Source organism: Terrapene carolina, unplaced genomic scaffold (genome assembly GCF_002925995.2).
Source record: "Terrapene carolina triunguis isolate 2854851 unplaced genomic scaffold, T_m_triunguis-2.0 Scaffold84, whole genome shotgun sequence".
Taxonomy (NCBI): domain Eukaryota; kingdom Metazoa; phylum Chordata; order Testudines; family Emydidae; genus Terrapene; species Terrapene triunguis.
Window position 1 is genome coordinate 14316574 of NW_020664435.1, and position 22590 is coordinate 14339163.

Genomic DNA, 22590 nt, shown 5'->3' on the forward strand with positions numbered 1-22590 from the left:
TCTCACTGCTTATGAAAAATCAGAAATTGGACTGCATAAGGTGGCAAATGATTTGACTAATCTTGCCAGTTGGGAAAAGTACTTCAGTGGCACAACTGACAACCTGTTAGCTAAGAAAACCCTTTGCGAAAACAGCATTAAAACTGAAGCCTATATGACTGGTTCTTAATGGTTTTGTCAACCCACTGTGTTGTGGTGGTGTTTTTTTGTTTGTTTGTTTTTTGTTTTTTGTTTAAAACCCCTGCCAAGTGTTTGATCCCAATCAGGCCAAACTTCTTGACCTTGCATCACTAAATGTATTTGAGTCTATTCCCTTGTTTGAAGACAATGACTTGGCAAAACCCATGTTTTTTAGCTACAGCAGTGCAGTTTCTGAAATGAAGTGCCTTGACATTGTGGCATTTGGAAAGATCGCTTTCCACATCAGCAATAGCTCTGAGGTGTTTATCACTGCCGGTTAACAGTGCAGACAGAGAGATCATTTTAGTCTTACAAAGATATCTTGCGAGATGACAGATGCTCAAAGATGACAACCTTGCTGTTTCAGAATCGTGGAAAGCTGTTAGTGAATGACCATTTTACACTCTAACAATTAATCATGTCTGTAGTCAAAATTATAGAAGGTTTGATAGCAATTCAAAAGCTCCTGTACTGATGTAGTGAAAACTGCATTACTGTGTGCACATTTCCATGATTTCATTGTTTATTGCCACATCCTGTCCGTGACTTTTAATAAAAATACCAGAGACAAAATCTTAGTCATAATCCAATATGGACATTACAACAGCCACATCCAACCATGAAAAGATTACAAGGTATAGAGTAACTCTGAATTTATTAAAGTTATGCACACAAGAGACGTGACCTATCAATTTAAATAAAAGAGGAAGAGCCAGGAAATGTTTAATTACTTGCCCCAGAGCTGCAGGTTTACCTGAAAACAGCTCACAGAAGTGTGCTTGTCTTTAGCACTCAGATGCCCAACTCCCAATGGAGTCTAAACCCAAACAAATCCGTTTTACCCTGTATAAAGCTTATGCAGGGTAAACTCATAAATTGTTCGCCCTCTGTAACACTGATAGAGAGATATGCACAGTTGTTTGCTCCCCCAGGTATTAATACATACTCCGAGTTAATTAATAAGTAAAGTAATTTTATTAAATACAGAAAGTAGGATTTAAGTGGTTCCAAGTAGTAACAGACAGAACAAAGTAAGTCACCAAGCAAAATAAAATAAAATGCGCAAATCTATGTCTAACCAAACTGAATACAGATAATCTCACCCTCAGAGATGCTTCAGTAAGTTTTTTCCTCAGACTGCACACCTTCCAGGCCTGGGCACAATTCTTTCCCCTGGTACAGCTCTTGCCCCAGCTCAGGCGGTAGCTAGGGGATTCTTCATAATGGCTCCTCTCTCCTTTTTGTTCTTATATACCTTTGTTCTTATATACACCTTATATATCTTTTGCATAAGGCGGGAACCCTTTGTCCCTCTGGGTTTCCACTCCACCCCCAACCCCACCCCGGAAAAGCACCAGGTTAAAGATGGATTCCAGTTCAGGTGACATGATCACATGTCACTGCAAGACTTCATTACCCACTTGCCAGCACACACACATACAGGAAGACTCGCAGGTAAAACACAGCCATCTGCAGACAATGATCCTGGTTAATGGGAGTCATCAAGATTCCAAACCACCATTAATGGCCCACACTTTGCATAATTACAATAGGCCCTCAGAGTTATATTTTATATTTCTAGTTTTAGATACAAGAGTGGTACATTTATACAAATAGGATGATCACACTCAGATTATAAACTTTGTAATGATGCATGAAGCATATCCCAATTACATTATATTCACTTATCATATTTTTATAAAACCATATAGACTGCACAACATCACAGTTGACTCCTAGTCTTGGATCTGCTGCACTGTGTGGTGCTATTATTATTATTATGGTAAGTTATACAGCACCTTTCATCCAAAGATCTCAAAATGTATTACAAACCTTAATTATGTGTCAAAACACTCTTAAGATAGGTTGGTATCAGTATCCTCGTTTTACAAATAGAAAATGAAAGCTCCAAGAGATTAAACTTGCCCAAGACCACAGAACAAATCAGTGACAAAACCAGGACTCAACTCCCAATTCCATCCATAATCCAGCAGGGCACATTAGCTTCTAAGTAAGTCATTTAACTTCTCTGTGCCTCTGTGCCCCATCTATAAAATTAAGATGTGTTGCCCTCCCGAAAGCTCAAAGAAATCAGTATAGGCAATAGGCATGGCTAAATTCTTTCCTCACATTCCCTATCCATACTCGACCCACAAGCATGAGAGTACTCTGACTGGACACAATCATCTATACTGACAAAATGAAGCAAACCACCAGACTATGATCATACACAACACAACGCATGCACATCTTACACAGTACTTAAGTTATCCTTACACAACTAAAAGCTATTCCATTCATCACTCCTTTATAAGACAATACCAGTATCACATCTTTTTTCATTTCAGACATATGACAATAACCCAATATATTTCCCTCGTACCAGAAGTTGGAAATTTTACTATCATTTTAGCACTTTGCTATCTACAATGAACAGGTGTACTCCAGTCACAAACATCTTCAACATAAGAACAGCCATACTAAGTCAGACCAATGGTCCATCTAGCCCAGTATCCTGTCTTTTGACAGGAGCCGGTAAAAGATGATTCAGAAGGAAAGAACTGAACAGGACAATTTCAAGTGATCCATCCTCTGTGGTCCAGTCCCACTTTCTAGCAGTTGAAAGTTTGGAGACAACCAGAGCACAGGGTTGTATCCCTGACCATTTGAGCTAATAGCCATTGATGGACCTATCCTCCATAAACTAATTCTTTTTTGAACTGAGTTATACTTTTTTTCCACAACATCCCTTGGCAAAGACTTCCACAAGCTGACTCTGCATTGTGTGAAATACTTCCTTATGTTTGTTTTAAACTTATTAACTGCCTGTTAATTGTGTGACCCCTCGTGTGTGTTATGTGAAGGGGTAAAGAACACTTCCCTATTCACTTTCTCCATACCACTCATGATTTTATGGACCTCTCTCATATTCCTGGTTAGTTGTCTCTCTTCTCAGCTCGACAGTCCCAGTCTTTTTCATTTCTTCTTATATCAAAAGCTGTTCCACACCGCTAATCATTTTTGTTGCCCTTCGCTGCACTTTTTCCAATTCTCTCTCTCTCATATATAAACACAGACACAGACACACACACACCAAATTTACATGGTGGTGTTAGATCTTCTCTTTTATTATTATCTATCCCTTTCCTAATGGTTCCTAACACCATTGGCTCTTTTGACTGCTGCTGCACTCTGAATAGATCGGGGTCGGCAACCTTGACACGCAGCTCGCCAGGGTAAGCACCCTGGCGGGCCGGGCCATTTTGTTTACCTGCTGCGTCCACAGGTTCGGGCGATCGCGGCTCCCACTGGCTGCGGTTCGCCATCCCAGGCCAATGGGGGCAGCGGGAAGCGGCATGGGCCAAGGGGTGTGCTGGTCACCGCTTCTCGCTGCCCCCATTGGCCTGGGATGGCGGACCGCGGCCAGTGGGAGCCGCGATCAGCCGAACCTGCGGACGCGGCAGGTAAACAAACCGGCCTGGCCCGCCAGGGTGCTTACCCTGGCGAGCTGCGTGCCAAAGGTTGCCGACCCCTGGAGTAGATGTTTTCACACCACTATCCACAACAATGCCAATCTCTTTTTCTTGAGTGGTAACTGATCATTTAGATCTTGTCATTTTGTACATATAGTTGGGATTATGTTTTCCAATGTGCATTACTTTGCACTTATCGAGTTTATCTAGTAGCCCAGTCACCAGTTTTCTGACATCCGTTTAACTCTTCACAGTCAGCTTTGGACTTAATTATCTTGAGTAACTTTGTATCATCTGCAAATTTTGCCCCGTCTGTCCCCTTTTCCAGATCATTTATGAATATGCTGAAAAGCACAGGTCCTGCTACAGATCCGTAGGGAGCCCAATGTGAAAACTGACCATTTATTCCTACCCCTTGATTCCTATCTTTAGTAACTGGTTAAGTCTATGAGAAGACCTTCACTCTTACCCTGAATGCTTAGTTTGCTTAAGAGCCTTTGGTAAGGGAAAGGCTTTCTGAAACTCCAAGTACCCTATATGAGGCTTTCCGGGACACTGTAGAATTGTCCCACCTCCGATCAGACAGCCCCTGTGCTGTTGAGGAGGATGAAAGGCCCAGGGAAGCAGAGCAGTCAACGGGAGCAGAGGGAAACCTTCCCATAGTTGGGACCCTCCTTCCAGCTGGTGCTGGGGTTACCTCTCACACTGAGGTTACCTCTCCAGGGGAGGGAACTCCAGTTGCTAGGAAAAGGCAGGTGTTAGTAATGGGAGAGTCGATCATTAGAAACGTAGATAGCTGGGTTTGTGATGACTGGGAGAACCGCATGGTGACTTGCCTGCCTGGTGCGAAGGTTGCGGATTTCTTGAGGCATGTAGACAGACTTATGTGTAGTGCCTGGGAGGAGCCGGTGGTCGTGGTACATGTAGGTACTAATGACATAGGGAAGGGTAGGAGAGATGTCCTGGAGGCCAAATTTAGGCTGCTAAGGAAGAGACTGAAATCCAGGACCTCTATGGTGGCATTCTCAGAAATGCTCCCAGTTCCATGTGCGGGGCCAGGTAGGCAGGCAGAGCTTCAGAGTCTCAATGCGTGGATGAGACGATGGTGTAGAGAGGAGGGGTTTACATTCATTAGGAACTGGGGAAACTTTTGGGATGGGGGGAGCCTATACAGGAGAGATGGGCTCCACCTAAACCAAAGTGGAACCAGACTGCTGGCACTAAACGTTAAAAAGGTTGTAGAGCAGTTTTTAAACTAGGAGATGGGGGAAAGCCGACTGCTGCAGAGGAGCATGTGGATCGGACAGAGACTTCTCTTAGGGGAGAGTCTAATGATAGAGAATCTCCAGGTTATAGTCAGGAGCAGAGGATGGAGGAGGATAATGTAAGGGCCAGATCAGATGATAAACATTCACATAAAAAAAGAATCTAACACATCAGAAAAGGGCAGACAAATAAACAGTGAGAGGTTTTTAAAGTGCTTGTACACAAATGCTAGAAGTCTAAATAATAAGATGGATGAACTAGAGTGCCTTGTGATAAAGGAGGATATTGATATAATAGGCATCACAGAAACCTGGTGGACTGAGAGCAATCAATGGGACACAATCATTCCGGGATACAAAATATATCGGAAGGACAGAACAGGTCGTGTGTGTGTGTGTGTGTGTGGGGTGGGGGGGGGGAGAAATGGCACTATATGTGAAAGAAAACGTAGAATCAAATGAAGTAAAAATCTTAAGTGAATCCACATGTTCCATAGAATCTCTATGGATAGAAATTTCATGCTCTAATAAGAATATAACATTAGGGATCTATTATAGACCACCTGACCAGGACAGTGATAGTGATGATGAAATGCTAAGGGAAATTAGAAAGGCTATCAAAATTAAGAACCCAATAATAGTGGGGGATTTCAATTATCCCCATATTGACTGGGAACATTTCACTTCAGGACGAAATGCAGAGAAAATTTCTCGATACTTTAAATGACTGCTTCATGGAGCAGCTGGTACGGGAACCCACAAGGGGAGAGGCAACTCTAGATTTAGTCCTGAGTGGAGCGCAGGAGCTGGTCCAAGAGGTAACTATAACAAGACCGCTTGGAAATAGTGACCATAATACAATAGCATTCAACATCCCTGTGGTGGGAAGAACATCTCAACAGCCCAACACTGTGGCATTTAATTTCAAAAGGGGGAACTATGCAAAAATGAGGGGGTTACTTAAACAGAAGTTAAAAAGTACAGTGACTAAAGTGAAATCCCTGCAAACTGCATGGGCGCTTTTTAAAGATACCATAATAGAAGCCTAACTTCAATGTATACCCCAAATTAAGAAACACAGTAAAAGAACTAAAAAGAGCCACCGTGGCTTAACAACCATGTAAAAGAAGCAGTGAGAGATAAAAAGACTTCCTTTAAAAAGTGAAAGTCAAATCCTAGTGAGGCAAATAGAAAGGAGCATAAACGCTGCCAAATTAAGGGCAAGAATGTAATAAGAAAAGCCAAAGAGGAGTTTGAAGAACGGCTAGCCAAAAACTCCAAAGGTGGTAATAAAATGTTTTTTAAGTACATCAGAAGCAGGAAGCCTGCTAAACAACCAGTGGGGCCCCTTGATGATCGAGATACAAAAGGAGCGCTTAAAGACGATAAAGTCATTGCGGAGAAACTAAATGGATTCTTTGCTTCAGTCTTCACGGCTGAGGATGTTAGGGAGATTCCCAAACCTGAGCTGGCTTTTGTAGGTGACAAATCTGAGGAACTGTCACAGGCTGAAGTGTCACTAGAGGAGGTTTTGGAATTAATTGATAAACTTAACATTAACAAGTCACCAGGACCAGATGGCATTCACCCAAGAGTTCTGAAAGAACTCAAATGTGAAGTTGCGGAACTATTAACTAAGGTTTGTAACCTGTCCTTTAAATCGGCTTCTGTACCCAATGACTGGAAGTTAGCTAATGTAACGCCAATATTTTAAAAGGGCTCTAGAGGTGATCCCGGCAATTACAGACCGGTAAGTCTAACGTCAGTACCGGGCAAATTAGTCGAAAAAATAGTTGAGAATAAAATTGTCAGACACATAGAAAAACAAACTGTTGAACAATAGTCAACATGGTTTCTGTAAAGGGAAATCATGTCTTAATAATCTAGTAGAGTTCTTTGAAGAGGTCAACAAACAGGTGGACAAGGGGGATCCAGTGGACATAGTGTACTTAGATTTCCAGAAAGCCTTTGACAAGGTCCCTCACCAAAGGCTCTTACATAAATTAAGCTGTCATGGGATAAAAGGGAAGGTCCTTTCATGGATTGAGAACTGGTTAAAAGACCGGGAACAAAGGGTAGGAATTAATGGTAAATTCTCAGAATGGAGAGGGGTAACTAGTGGTGTTCCCCAAGGGTCAGTCCTAGGACCAATCCTATTCAACTTATTTATAAAATGATTTGGAGAAAGGGGTAAACAGTGAGGTGGCAAAGTTTGCAGATGATACTAAACTGCTCAAGATAGTTAAGACCAAAGCAGACTGTGACGAACTTCAAAAAGATCTCACAAAACTAAGTGATTGGGCAACAAAATGGCAAATGAAATTTAATGTGGATAAATGTAAAGTAATGCACATTGGAAAAAATAACCCCAAGTATACATACAATATGATGGGGGCTAATTTAGCTACAACGAATCAGGAAAGAGATCTTGGAGTCGTCATGGGTAGTTCTCTGAAGATGTCCACGCAGTGTGCAGAGGCGGTCAAAAAAGCAAACAGGATGTTAGGGATCATTAAAAAGGGGATAGAGAATAAGACTGAGAATATATTATTGCCCTTATATAAATCGATGGTATGCCCACATCTCGAATACTGCGTACAGATGTGGTCTCCTCATCTCAAAAAAGATATACTGGCATTAGAAAAGGTTCAGAAAAGGGCAACTAAAATGATTAGGGGTTTGGAATGGGTCCCATATGAGGAGAGATTAAAGAGACTAGGACTCTTCAGCTTGGAAAAGAGGAGACTAAGGGGGGATATGATAGAGGTATATAAAATCATGAGTGATGTGGAGAAAGTGGATAAGGAAAAGTTATTTACTTATTCCCATAATACAAGAACTAGGGATCACCAAATGAAATTAATAGGCAGCAGGTTTAAAACAAATACAAGGAAGTTCTTCTTCACACGGCGCACAGTCAACTTGTGGAACTCCTTACCTGAGGAGGTTGTGAAGGCTAGGACTATAACAGCGTTTAAAAGAGAACTGGATAAATTCATGGAGGTTAAGTCCATTAATGGCTATTAGCCAGGATGGGTAAGGAATGGTGTCCCTAGCCTCTGTTTGTCAGAGGATGGAGATAGATGGCAGGAGAGAGATCACTTGATCATTGCCTGTTAGGTTCACTCCCTCTGGGGCACCTGGCATTGGCCACTGTCGGTAGACAGGATACTGGGCTAGATGGACCTTTGGTCTGACCCGGTATGGCCGTTCTTATGTATATCTACTCTCACTCTTTTCCATATGCTTGTTGACACCCTCAAATAATTTTAATAGATTGGTGAGGCATGATTTACCTTTACAAAAGCTGTGTTGACTTTTCCTCAATTTATACATAACTTTTTGGCTACATATATTCAGCTGTATAACCCATAGAGGACATGCTGTAAGAGCACCATACCCACAGATAAACGTCACATACTTTGGCATTTCAAGACTTCCCCAGCTGTGTTCCCTCTAAGCTGCGTGGTTGGGCATCTGCCCAGGAGAGAGTCAAGTGCCACCCAGTTGATTAGCAGAGCACACACATCTGGCAGCATGTGTTCAGGTGTCCCTCACCCCCGCTGCTTTGCAGCCACGTTGCTCCATCCTGCAGCTGCTTCCGGGACCCTCCTGGTGACTGTACAGAGCAGGGGGGAAGGGAGGTGCTGATCTCAGGGTGTCCCCCTCCCTTTACCCCATACCCCATCTCTGCAGAGCAGGGGAGAGGGAACAGTCTGGCTCAGGACTCGGAGCTGCTGCAGTCTGAGGTCTGAACAGTGAGTGCCTTTCTTAGAGACACTGCATGGTTTCTGAGACTTCAGCTCACACAGTGTCTCTATGTACCCCCATCTCCGCAGAGTGGGGGAGGGGAGACAGGGCTTTCAATGAGTGCTTTAAAGAGACAGTGCATGGCATCTCTCAAACTTCCCCAGCCGCCAGCACAGTGTCTCTGGGTTGGTCACTCACCTCAGTCTGTGGGTCGATCTTACACACACACACACACACACCCCCCAGAGTCTTTCAAACTCACCTCCCAAACACATACTTGTATTATTGTTGTTCTTCCTTCTTGGTACTTCCTGCAATGCACATATATTCTCTGTACATTTCAAAGTGTTATTTTAGTGTTTTGACTGGTCTATGCATTTGATCATTTTTATTTCTCTTACACTTAAATTTAATTATTTGAGTAGTGAGTTCTAAAATGCCTAACTTGTCCTGGCTGAAGTAATTATCCCTATGGTAACTTATTAAAAATATATATTATATCTAGGTTTGTTTCTTTTTACTGGTAGCACACATCTGCACATACATCGATGCACATAAAATTTATTCTGCGCATGAATGGAAAGAGAAGGAACATTGTTCTCCACCCCTTTAGGTATAAGCCAAAATAAAGGTACAACCTTACTGGTAGATGTGCATCAGCTGCATAAACATACATCATGATGTATCAGATTTGTCTTTCTGGTTTATCAGTTGAGTTGTATAATAATAATCAGTTTAAAACATAAGTATGAAAAAGTAGCTGACCCCCCCACCAAAAAAAAAAAAAAGTACATTAATTCCTCTTACTTGAAAGAGGAAACTTCTATTAATTTTCATAAATATATGCAAAGTAGCATAATACATTGTTTTTTCCTTCCACTATTGCTTCTGTCAGTGATTGACTCTATTTGCTATTCCATTCTTCTCTTATCAAATGTAACTATAAGAAAACCAATACATCTATATGACAAAAAAAAATTTGTATGTAATTCAACTCAAGGACACTATTAGTTAAGTCCAGGTGTCCTTAGTCATTTCCACGTTAAAGGGTATTATATTATCCATTTTCTCTACCAAAAAAAGGAAAATTTTCAGATCCTGTAGCAGAAGAGTCTGAAGCCATTTCCTCCTCTGTCCCTGGTGTATGCAATCCCTTTCATCCTCTTCTTTGTTCAAGACTGGCTCAGGCTACCAAATCAGATGTTTCTTCAGAGGAGATGCAAGTGGAAAGAAACAGCATCAGTTCAGCTGAGACAGTACAGTGCTTCTCTAGTGGGATAAGGCACTTTTCCCCTCATTTTTAAAACTGGGAGATTTTGCCAACTACCCCACTGCATTCCTCTCATGACGGACCTTGAAGTCATGACCCCAAGGCTGAGAATCCATGGTTCAGTCTATATCTAGGTGATGCAGCAACATGAAAATCAATATTCATCATGCTATTCAAGAAATCAAAATGTTGCTCGGATGCTAGGATTTGACATATAGATGGCATGAGCAGTCAAGTTTGGTATAAAGTCCTCAAAGTCTGAGACAAGAACTGAAGCCAGGCGACAAAGGATGGTCACCCTCTAAGGCCTTTATTTGCACTTCAAGAGGCCAAGCTTCTTTGTATAGTGATACACAAAAATCACATCAATGTTCTTATCATTCTGAAGCCTTGGTGTGGGCCTCTTCACTCAAACCTGGAAAAGCCAGCAAAATGTTTTAAGAACATAGTTCCACTGTAGACGTATTAGGCTTGTAGCTGATTCAAAGGCTTCTGCAAACCTTTATTATATAATATTCAATTTTGCCTTACTTTCCAGTTTACTCCTAGGAGAATTGTGTGTTACTGCACGTGCACAGAATTCATATCCCCTGCAGATTTCTTTGCTTCCCCGCAAAAAATTACATCTGATGAGGAAGCAAAGGGAAGGTGCAAGAGCAGTCACTCGCCTCTCCCCGGCAGTACAGGCAGGTTGGCTTGGGCACTCAGAGCAGCCAATAGAGACATGAATCACCGCCAGGGGCCAGCAAATATGCATATGAAAGAGAGAGAGAGAGAGAGAGACAGACGGTCTCTCTCCCTCACTATTGCAGCAAGCTCAGCGTGGAGGGGCAGGGCTTTGGGATGTTTCTGAGGAGGTGCATGGGGCAGGATCTGTCCCCTCAGTCAGAGCAGAATATAGCAGCCTGCCTGCTTAGTGAATTATTCCCATTGTATTTGTGAATTCCCTCAGGAGTATAAAACAGGTTTAAGAGTTTCAAGGCTCCTTTACATTGCCAGAGTGGTGTAGAGGACAGTATGACCTTATAAATGCTTATGATGATTTAGTGATTAGAACTGGTCTGAATTTTTGGACTGCAAAAATTTCCTATCAAAATGTGCTTCATGAACTGTTTGCTACTGACCTTTCTGGAGATGGTCAGTAGCCAATATAAATATTCAGTTTGATTCCCCAGCCCTCACTTGCTCTTCAGTTGCCTACGATGTAACACTGAGCATATGGCTGCATATATTTTTTGACTAATAACTAGAAATAAAGGGTCAAACCTACTTACATTATTATTAGGCAAGGGGGCTTGGGGATTTCCTCCAGTTCTCCCCACTCACATTCTCCATCCATTGTATTGTAGTTTAAATAAGTTACCGAAATAATTGAAACCAGAGAGTAATTGTATTGCATTATTTTGACAAATAAAATATGCAGAATTTTAATATATTGTGTGTAGAATTTAATTTTTTGGCGCAGTATTCCCCCAGGAGTACCAGTTGTCCAACTTCACTGTGCTTCTGCATACTTGATCAGAGAGAACTAAATATGATGTGTGAATATTTGATCCTGGCAATGTCGATCCTGCAGAAATATTTCAAGGCATCTCTCCAGCAACACATGGATATAGATTCCTCCTCCCTCCCCGCCGCCCCCCCCAGGCTGCCCTCCCCTCCCTAGCACCTGTGGCGCCCTCCGAGCTGCCCTCCTGAGGGCCCCCCCCCAAAGTTTTAGTCACAGGTATTTGTAGTAAAAGTCATGAACAGGTAAGGGACGTGAATTTTTGTTTACTGCTTGTGACCTGTCCATGACATTTACTAAAAATACCCATGACTAAAATGTAGCCTTACTAATAAGTCACTTTTTGTGTAAAGAGTGTTTCCCTTCTATTATAATATGTAGGTGGTTCAACCCTTTTTTTTTTTTTTTTTTTTAATAGTCTCCACATTGGATTTTGTTCCTACTCAGTCCACAGCATTTCATGCTAGATGTATGAATAAATTTGCTTTTTAAGATTTTCCTACCTTTGTCTCTATTTATAACTAAGTATTTATAACTATTTATAAAGAAAAGCAACAAGGAAGAGAGGAAGGATGGTCCATTGGTTAGGAAACTAACCTAGGACTTAGGAGACCTTGGTTCAATTCCCTATTCCTCTGGGCAAGATGCTTAGGGTCTCTGTGGCTCAGTTTCCTATTTGTAAAATGGGAATAAAAGTACTGCCCTATCTCACAGAGGTGCTGTGAAGATAAATTAAAGAATGTGAGATGCTCAGATATGATGATAGAGGAAAGTTAGGTACTTAAGACAACCTAATGTGATCACCTTCTAAATACACCACTAGGACATTATGGAGAAATCAGAGGCAACACTTCTGTGTGTGCACTGAAAAACAAAATTATGTTACTTGGTAGAAGTACAGATCATAAACGTTAAAAAAAAAAAAAAAAAAAAAAAAACCCACTAAATACTCTTGTTATAGCTTGGTTTTGAGTCTTCAGAAGCTCAGAGAAGTAACAAATGATCTAGTTTCCAATTCTCTCTGAAGCATTAAGTTACAGATAAATCCATGTATTGCATTGACACTAATGCCAATTTAAGTTTTGACCTTTTCAGCACTAACACCCAAGGTGAATATGTCTGCCCCTGGATAAATTCAAAGGCTTACCATGGTTTGTCATTCAATTTTCTCTTTCTGTCTATGCTTAAAACTCAGACCAGGCATCAATACATAAACAGAAAAATAAATTTACTTTTCTTCTAAAAGGGCAAAAAGCCAGTCAAAAAGAAAGTATCAGTATTAAAGAACAGTCTAGAACAGGGGTCGGCAACCTTTCAGAAGTGGTGTGCCGAGTCTTCATTTATTCAGTTTAATTTAAGGTTTTGCTTGCCAGTAATACATTTTAACATTTTTAGAAGGTCTCTTTCTATAAGTCTATAATATATAACTAAACTATTGTTGTATGTAAAGTAAATAAGGTTTTTAAAATGTTTAAGAAGCTGCATTTAAAATTAAATTAAAATGCAGAGCCCCCCAGACCAGTGGCCAGGACCCGGGCAGTGTGAGTGCCACTGAAAATCAGCTCGTGTGCCGCCTTTAGCACGCGTGCCATAGGTTGCCTACCCCTGGCCTAGAACAACATGTAATAATCTGTCCAAAGTTATGAGTCTGAATTCAGAAGGCAAGGTAATTCATTTAAAGAAACATGTATAAATTAATTAGGACTCCAGTTCCCCAACTGTGGTCTATTAACCACTGGTGGCTCAGAAAGCAGCTGCTGGTGATTAACCGAGAACTGATAGGTAACATGGTGCTGGTCCTTCCTCTTTTTCATCTATTTCAAATGTCCTTGCCAGAATGCCCGTAAAAGCAGCTGCAAATGAGGCCAGTCTAGCTGCCTCCCTTTCAGGCCACTGCTCCATAACATAAGTAAACAGAAGCCAGGCACCATCAGCAGCCATTTAATGAAAAAGGAATACCTAGAGAAAGATGGAAACAAGCAGCATGCACAAAAGAGGAACAGAACAGAATGGGTATGATAACAAAATGAAGAGAACAGTGATTAATTTCAAAAAGACAATACATTTATTGCATTAAGGACAGTTGAAAATATATTTAGTCCTTTCCTAAAATTACTTATTCATGTAAGCAATTGCTATAATTGCTACAACAATGTCCTGCAACCCTAAAGGCAAGGAGAGATAAAACACTTAAGTTGTGGTTCTCTCCATGAGGATGTCTGAGACCCCAGGCTAGGAGCTTGAGAAAATAAATGCCTTATACAACACACAAAAAATGGGGAAACTGACTGTTTGTGAAAGGAATCAGTTTAAAACTGCATTTAAGGATGGAATTCTAAAAGGGACAAAAAGAATAGGGGCAAGTACTAAAATGAAGGCCTTAAAAGGAATTAGAGCAAACTTCATTACACTGAGCAAATTTTATATACATGACCAGAGGCAGCAAAGGACAAAAGAGACGGGGGGGGGGGGGGGGGGGGAAAAACACAGTTTTACAAAGAGTTAACACATTTAGATGGCAAGATACCACAACTCACCTCAGTATGTGGAAACAAACATAAGCCTTGTCTACACTTAAAATGAACACTGACATAGCTACATCACTCAGGGATGTGAAACATTCACATCCCTGAGCGCTGTAGTTAAGCTGACCTAACCCATGGTGCAGGCAGGGCTACTGCCGCTCAGGGAGGTGGATTAGCTGCATTGATATAGGAAGCATCTACACTACAGTGGCATAGCTGCAGTTGTGCCATTGTGACTCCCATAGTGTACACAGCCCTTAGATCTTAGTCAGGTCCCTCATCCATCCCCGTAATTTCCTATGTTTAACTAAATGAAAATTCCACTAGACATCTTGACATAACAGTTTTTAATACAGACACACAACTATCACTGGAGCAACAGCAATAACTTCCCATAAGACTCAAAGATGGCATTCATTTAAACTTTGAACAGTTTTGGTCTTTAAGCAATTCATTCTCCTCCACAAAAAGCCAACGTCTTCCCATCCCTCTACATTCACCGCCAATAAACTTACACTTTGAGGTCACTGACAGAAGTCTGATTCTCTTTAGACACAATATCAAGACCACTACTACATAGGACTTTAATCATTCTTGTTATTTAGTGAGTTCAGAATCCCTTGAAGACCACTTCACTAGGCATGCATCGTATCCTTCACACTATTACTCACTTTCTAAACCTCATAAATAATAATCAAGTGTGATTCATCAACTTTCCCAGCAACCCCAAGGTATAATCAATCTCTAACAGTCGTTTATAATCTTTGTCCCCAGTAGAGTCTGATCTTGTATCAATAATAGTTGTTTCAGCAAGAAAACAGTTTCTTGATCAGACATTTTTCATTTTACTGCAAAGAATGTTTAAAAAGGAGAAAAACAAACCAATCTTATGGGGCTAGATTTAGAATTTTTTCTCTTTTAAACAGGGACACTAGAATGTATACTAACTGCCTCCCTGATTTTTAATCAGATGCATGTAACATCAGTTTTTAAAATTTAAATTCTAACTACTTCAAAAGAATGACAGGACTATATGTGGGTTACCTTGCCTCTTCCCAGTTCATCTAAAAAATTATGCCAACTCCAAAATTTAAAGATGTTCTTTAAATTCAAAGTTTCTTACAGTAGCAGTATATACCCATAATCAATTACAATCTCAAATGTCCCCTAACTTGAAATTTGAGCTCATTGTCATAATTTAAATTAATTTATAAAACAAAATGAAACTCTGTTATACAAATAGTCACTGCCTATTACTGCAAACTTGTAGTAAAACATTTTAATCCCATTATCCTCTTCACTAAAACAACATTCCTTTGAAATTCCAGTGGAATGCTTGCACCTCCATTCTTCAGATGGATGTGCATTTTACCTCACGTACCAGGTTTATTCAGTTGCAGTCAAATCATACTTTGATTCTCTCCTGCCCCCAAACTTTGCAGATTTACAAGATGTGTGCTTAAGAAAAATTTCTCCTTTATAAAACCCATGTACTCCTCCTGCATAATTCTTGTAGCAATTTCATTTCAATGCTGCAGACAGTGATTGTACAATTTCCACAGATACAATAGAGGTGTAAGCAAGTCACAGTACCTATCTATGGGAAAAAATGATTTGTTGGTCTTAAAAAAAAAAAGTATTACCTTTTGACAATCTGAAGACTAGAGATGTCAAGTTACTTGGTAGAGCATTTAAACCTAACATTTGACAGTACCAATATAGCTAAGAGACAAAACTTTCTAGTGTAGGCAAACCCTAAGACATACAGCAAGGAATGCAAAGCAGGCAAGGGAGATGCAATATATATAAAAATTCTGTCAACAGTAATGGAAAACTGTGGGAGAAACATCCAAGAGACAGTTATCTTAGAGACAGGAGGAACACTGCAGCGAAGCTCAGCGAATTATTATAATGAAACCAACTCCAAATGCTGAGCTCCATAATTCCTTCCACTGCCGTCTCACCTGGTTTTGATCTACAGATAACAGGAAGGAAACAAAGAGCCTACATTCTCCAACATCCTTTCTCTGTGAGCAATTATTGAGGTGCACAGAGAAAAGTTTTTCTATAACATTATTCTAAAAATTAACACATTAACAAGAGACTTAACTTTAGCAACATGTAAAAAATAGAAAAATATTTGATAAGTATATGATAGATATATCTAAGTATATATAATATATGATAAAGTCATAAGAAAAGGCTACAACTTTAAAACATTTCATTTTTCTTTAATAGTCCTACTCTTGGTTGTTTTCCTGTATTCTGTTACACAAGCTACATTAAAAAAAAAAGTCACAGTTGCAAAATCATGCACTTAAAAGTTAGCAAACACCAGAATTAAGGCTGTCTCCGCAACTTTAGTTTGGCCCCCTTGTGGGTACACTTTATCATACAGTCTAATTACATGATCACATGCTATTTTTTCCCCCCACAAGACCACTGCCTGATTAAGTGTACAGAATGGACCTGGCTCTGGGGATGAGTCAGGGTTGCAAAGTGAAGAAAACTATTGTCTGTAGGATTCCTGCCTCATTTGCCTTTCTAACTTCTGCAACAAATGAGGCAGGGGACTGAGGAAGAGAAGGGACTGTTTCTTGGTTAAGGTAACTGAATGCTGCTTGGGAAAACTGGATTCTATCCCTGCCTCTGGCACAGAATTCCTATATGATCCTAGGCAAGTCACAAACCAAACTTTCCAGAGATGGTACTAATTGTGTGTTCCTCATTTTCTGGGTGTCTGACTTGAGACCCAGGAATCTGATTTTCAGAAGTGCTGAGCACTTGCATCTGCAACCCAAGTCAATGGGAGTTGTGCTTTGAAGATAAACAGTGCTACATAATGCTAAATATGCTACAAATATCTCAGACTGGGCACTAAGAATTAGTGAATACTTTTGAACTTCACCGCTCTGTGCCTCACCTGCCCATATGTATCATCTCACAGGGGTGTTATGAAGATTAATTATGTTTGTGAACAGGGTTTGGCAGTGTGTGGGTGGGGAAAGTAGTACCTTAGCCCTCCCAAAATGTCTAATATCTGTGTAAATAAAATGAAACGGGAGAGGATGGGGCCCCAGCCAACATGATGTACCAGAACCCCAAATTTCTCTCAGTAGACCTGTTTGTGAAGTAGATACTACAATGCGTGCCACAGAAAAGCACATGAATTAGTTAATAATCCTGCCTTCAGAGCAGAATTTGAATAGTGTGCAATAAATAAAGCAAGTGGCCACAGTTGAACAGTTTTTCTCATTAAGTGAACACCATCCACTCTGCACACTGATTGAGGCAGGGCTCCTGTGGAAAATATAGTATGTGATCATGTAATGGAAGACTCTTATAATGCATTCACACAAAGGGACTGAATTAAGGTTGCACAGATGTCAGAGTTAACTTATTTCCTAACTTCTCATGCTTCTCCTTGCAATCTCACCAATGTCCTTTTTGACATAGATTGTGTTTGTGTCACTTCCCAATTCTTTTTTTTAAGCAGACAAAAAAAAAAAAAAAAAACCACACACACAATTCCACTATGTGGCATCATACTGGGGAAAAACAACAACAACAAAAAACTACAGAAATTGCATCATGTGGCATGATGTTGACATCCACATGGGTCATCATCAGGACTGGAACCTTTAGATCCACTGCACAGACTCTGCCACTTGAGCTAGCAGAGTAATCGATAGCAATCGTGGGTTGTAATCCTCTATTTGGACCAGCATTTGAGAGGGATGAGACACTTTGCCCATGTGTTTCACAAATATCTGCTGATAGCAGAGAAATAGGGAGACAAGAATTTCGGGTTCCATTCTAGGCTTTGGAGGGGAGCATTCTCCAGTGGACACACAGTTCTGCCATTTCCCCCAAGACTGACACATTCTCCTGTGTCCTCTCCAACTTGTCACTGTTCTAGTCCTTTCTCTTCCCCACTTCCTTACTCCTTTTCTTGGTCCAAACGTCCACTCCTCAGACTTCTCATCCAGTCCTTTTCTATGGACTCTGAGTCCCAGTCTGCCCCCCATTGTTCCAATCCCAGTCCCCCTCCATTCCCCTGGCTCCATGTCTCCAGTGTCTATACTTAGCCAGACCCACTTCCCCAGTCTTGACTCTTCATTCAATCTTCCCCTTCAGATGTCCCCACGCACATGTTCCTCATCCCACTGGCTTCCAGTACTTGTCTCCCTCCCCGGGTTCTTTAGCCAATCTTAGTACCCCACATCCAGGTTCCCTGTCCCAGTCTCTTTGACCAACCAGCCCCCATTCTATTGCCACACCAAAGCTATGTCTCCCCACCTCCCAACAAGCTTCCACACTCCTCATCCAGTTTCAGGCTCCTCCCCACCAGCCTCCCACTCCTAATTTTCTTGCCCAGCCAGTGCCAGTCTCCCCACTACCCCAACTCCCACTCTGTTTTCCTCCCCTTCACCTTTGATTCCTTCCACCACCATTCTATTCAAATGGCTTCTTACTACATGCTGCCTCGGTAAAACCAAGGGGGGCACTCAGAGCACAGGGGAGACAGTCCTTGCTCTCAGTTCCCTGACCAGCCCAGAGAAACCTGAAGTTTCTATTACTAGAAAAGTCCTGCTCAGTCCCCTGCAGGAGCTTGCTCAGTGTGGACAGACTCTTTGGGTAATTGAGCTACGATGCTCTAACAAGCCTCTACTGAGCATGTGCAAACTGATTTTTCACATTATTATAAATTGGCCAAATTTGGGCAGATTTTCACAGAGACTGCAAAAGGCACATCCTTAAAACAGAGACCATACCCCTTCCAAATTTCATGTTCTTTGCTCCAAAACATGGGCGCACTAGAGTTTCTCAAAGAAAAGGTTGCTAGAATTTAACATAGCAAGACAACATTTTTCTCCCTACCCCTATTCTCAGAAATAGCCAAACTGTTTTGGCTGAAGTTCACATCAAGCTTAATTTTTTGGGAAGACACCCAGCATGGAAAATTTCATCCCAAACAGTTATAGTTTGGCAAAGTTACAAGATTCTGTTTCAGTTGCTTATCACAGAAAGCACTGTGCTTCCTTCATAATAGATGGTGCTACCAGCTCACTTAGAATACCTGCATTTCAATTAGCATATTTGAAAACCAAGATAAGACACTAATTTGCAAGCAAGTGTCAAGATCTAACATCACCAGGATTTATCCCACAAACATATTTCAAAGAGCTTTTAGAGTTTATTTTTTGAATCAGTAATTTAGAATGCAATGGATATTCAGTTATTGAAAAAGTACAAACTCGCTTACCTTGAAAATACCAACCCAATCCTTTTGGTGTGGTTGGATATACTGGGTCAGAGTGTAATGACATTCAAGGTGTACATTAGGAAGGTAACTTTTTGCCACATTTTGAAAGATCACATGTGCAAAGTTGGAAGTCTGCAGAGCATTACTTGAAGATGGAGCTTCTTGAAAGGATGACATGACTGATCTGTAACAATATTAGAATTTTATTACTTCAGAAAAGTTATACCAGAAGAATAGTCTAAGACGTCATAAATGAGTTTAGTTCTCTTGAACGGTGCAACAACGTGAGCCCTACAAAATAAATTTCTCTATTCACAGAAAATATACTCCATAGCGAGCAGCTACAGCACAAGGTTTCACAAAATACTCTGCCTTGTCTAGACGACTTCTAAGGATGAAAGGGTAGCTCGCTTTGCATGTCCAAAGACAATAAGAAGATGGAGCACTCCAGGTGGGTGTCTCTGAATCCAGAGACAAGGAGGTCTATGACTTACAACCAATATTCTTAATGATGCTGGTTGCCTTGGTAAAGAGCACCCTAGGCTTGCGGACCTCCATAATCTCCCCTCCCAGGCTGCTGCTGTTCTTTTTCTGGAGGGAAGGTTACTAAGCCTGGTGACCTAGTATGGCAAGCAAACAGGAAGGTCCACTCCTCAGTTGCTGTAACTGAAACAGTAGTTTGTTTTTTTAAAACACAAGTACTAGTTTCATTCTAAGACATTAAACTGTTTATTAAGAAGCTGTCCTGTTGATTTCAATGGCACTATTCATGGTAGTAAACCTAAGCACATGCACAAGTGTTAACAAGATTGAAGCTTGATACATCTATAGGGAGAGGAGGCAGAATATTTGAATGTTGCAATTTATCTTGCTCCATTTTGCAGTTGCTGTTATTAAAAATTATAGTAATTACAACAACTGAGTACAAGCCTTGATTCAGGCGACAACTGAACCATCAGTAAAACATTGTTTCAGGAACTACACACCCAATACCCATTGGAAATATTTCCATAGGGGGGCTGACCAATTCCAGTTCCCACTGAAGTGAGAGGGAGTAGAATCAGCTCTTAGAATGTTCCCACCAGCTTGCCAGAATATTACTAGATTTCCAAAAACTAAAAAAATAAAGCAGTTAAGAGTTAGCCCCATTTTTCAAATAAAATGGGCAACTGGAATGAACAAATACTGCTCAGTCAAATCCAGGAAGGGTTAAACAAGATTTTCTAGCCCTAAACTCAAATATCTTTAGCCTATTACCATCTGATTTAGTTCAATACATAAACCATGCACTAAAAGCAAGGGCATATTCGCTGGATTAGACTTTAAATAAGGATCAACACAGTTTTGCACTTTCACCAAGACAACAAAATGGTAAAATAAGATTTGAATTAGCGATTCCCCATGACTGCAAAGTACAGGTGAAAAATTAAACTTCAATTTACACAAAATAAATTAAAAAGCAAATTAAGTGTAAAGGAAGACATTAACATAGCTTTGGAGAGACAAGGAAAGAGAAGACGACAGGGCTGAAGTATATTAGGGTAGTAGCACCCACTGGGGTTAAGGGTCTGCCTAAGCAAACATAGTACAACTTTATTCCTTGGGTATACTTGTTCCATTCTCTCCTCTCCCTCCCCCCCAGAATAACAAGAAGTGATATTTAAGAAACTCCCCTCACATTTTATCCAAAATATAAGTTCTATAAAAGCTAACTTTTACAAACGTGCAGTACAGTTTCCACAATTTTCTTTAAGTCTAATTAAAATATTTGTTTTTAGCAGTCCCCACTGGTGCTTGAAACCAAAACATCACAGCAGGAATTGCAGGAAAATTGATATTTTTGATTTTCATTGTCCAAGGTGTGAAGTGCAAAAGAGTAACCGAAACAAAAAGGAGTGACAAGCAAATTGTACTTCTAAAATTCTTTCACTGCTTAAAAAAAAAAAATCTTAAGATCTTTTTAGTAATACAAACACAATGATATTAGTTTCTGCAGACAGCCAAGCCATCTGGCACAACCAACAACTTTACTGAAATCTGTTTTTTACAGTTTTCAAAACAGGCTCGTCTAGTCTTTAACAAATTTGCATTTCTGTAAATCAGCAGAATGTGTCTGGGATTATTACTTATAAGGCAGGAAAAATTTCTGTCAAGTTTGGATGCAGCTGAAACCTATTTAGAGTTACAAGGATGACCCCAGAGACGTTGTGAAGCAGCGAGGGCCGCTTGTTTACCCAGCTCAGAGTGAGCTGGCTTGGCTGCCAGGAGAAGCATTTACACTTCGCTGTTGCCATACACTAAACAGTGCGACCCGCAACACACCGTAGTTTAACGTTAGGAACAGTTCCTCGGAAAACAAGGACCAGCTCCGCCCCCTCCTGCTGCAGCTGGGCTCTAAGCAGTTCCGGTGCCAGGCGGTCAGCGCCTGATAGCCCTCCCCGCTTCCTCATCAGCAGCCGGGGCGAGGCGCGAGTCGCGCGACTGACCCCAGACAGGTCACCTTTCCCCGACACCCCTCCGCTGCTCGCCATGGATTCCCCCTTCCCCCACCCGCACACGGAGGTCCAGCCCCGCCCCCATTCCCCCTCCCCGACACAAAGCGGCCGTAGCAACACCGCGGCCCCCCCCCTTTGACCAGTGCCAGGCGGTTGGGCCGACAGAGGCCGCGAGAGCCAGGGAGCCGCTGCGGCCGGTAACCGGGCAGAGCGACTTGAGGCTACGAGACTGAACATGTAGCGCCCCCCTCCCCGCCGGGCCCAGAGTCACGGGGCACGAGCGCTCTGCCGCCCCGCCCGGGCACGGACAGGCCGAAAAAGGCCCTTACCTGGGACGCCCACGGAGGAAGCTGGGGACATCAACACCGCACCGCGGCCACCGTCATCAGATCAGCACCTAGCCGTCGTGGCCCCGCCCCTGCGACGTCACTTCCTGTCCCGCGCCGGAACTGCTGGACGAGGGGGCGTGGCGGGGCCTGCTCTGAGGAAGCCGAGCCCCTCCCGCGACTAGGCCTGGGGTGGTCCCCTAGCAACCCCCGCCCAGCAGACACCGACAGAAGTCCGGGAGTTAGTCCCATACACCCTCCCTTGAGGGGATTAGCCCCAGAGCCCGACACCTGGGAGCTGGCCCCATACCACTTGCTTCTCGCCCCTAAACACACACACTGGCTTTAGGGATCGTGCACTATAGCGCTCGCTCTCTTCCCCCACATCCCCCCGGACTAACCCTGGGGACCCTGTCCTATAGCTCTTCCTCCCCGCATACAAACACTCTGATCCTGGCGAGCCGGCCCCGTATCACTCCCTCCGCCCCCCGACCCTGAGGAGCTGGCCCCACAGCACTCCCCACCTCACACTC

At 41.9% G+C, this 22590-nt stretch overlaps 1 protein-coding gene across 1 annotated transcript in view; it reads right to left on the reverse strand.

Annotated features, from left to right (window-relative positions):
- The window catches only part of TAX1BP1 (Tax1 binding protein 1), a 106971-nt gene extending 84823 nt beyond the window's left edge, over positions 1-22148 (reverse strand). The window contains exons 1-2 of the mRNA XM_024222922.2: positions 22061-22148; positions 19237-19420 (exon numbers count right to left, since the gene is read on the reverse strand). Coding sequence (XP_024078690.2) covers positions 19237-19413 — 177 coding nt within the window. The 5' untranslated portion in view covers positions 19414-19420; positions 22061-22148. The remainder of the gene's footprint in view (positions 1-19236; positions 19421-22060) is intronic.
- Between the last annotated feature and the right edge of the window lie 442 nt (positions 22149-22590).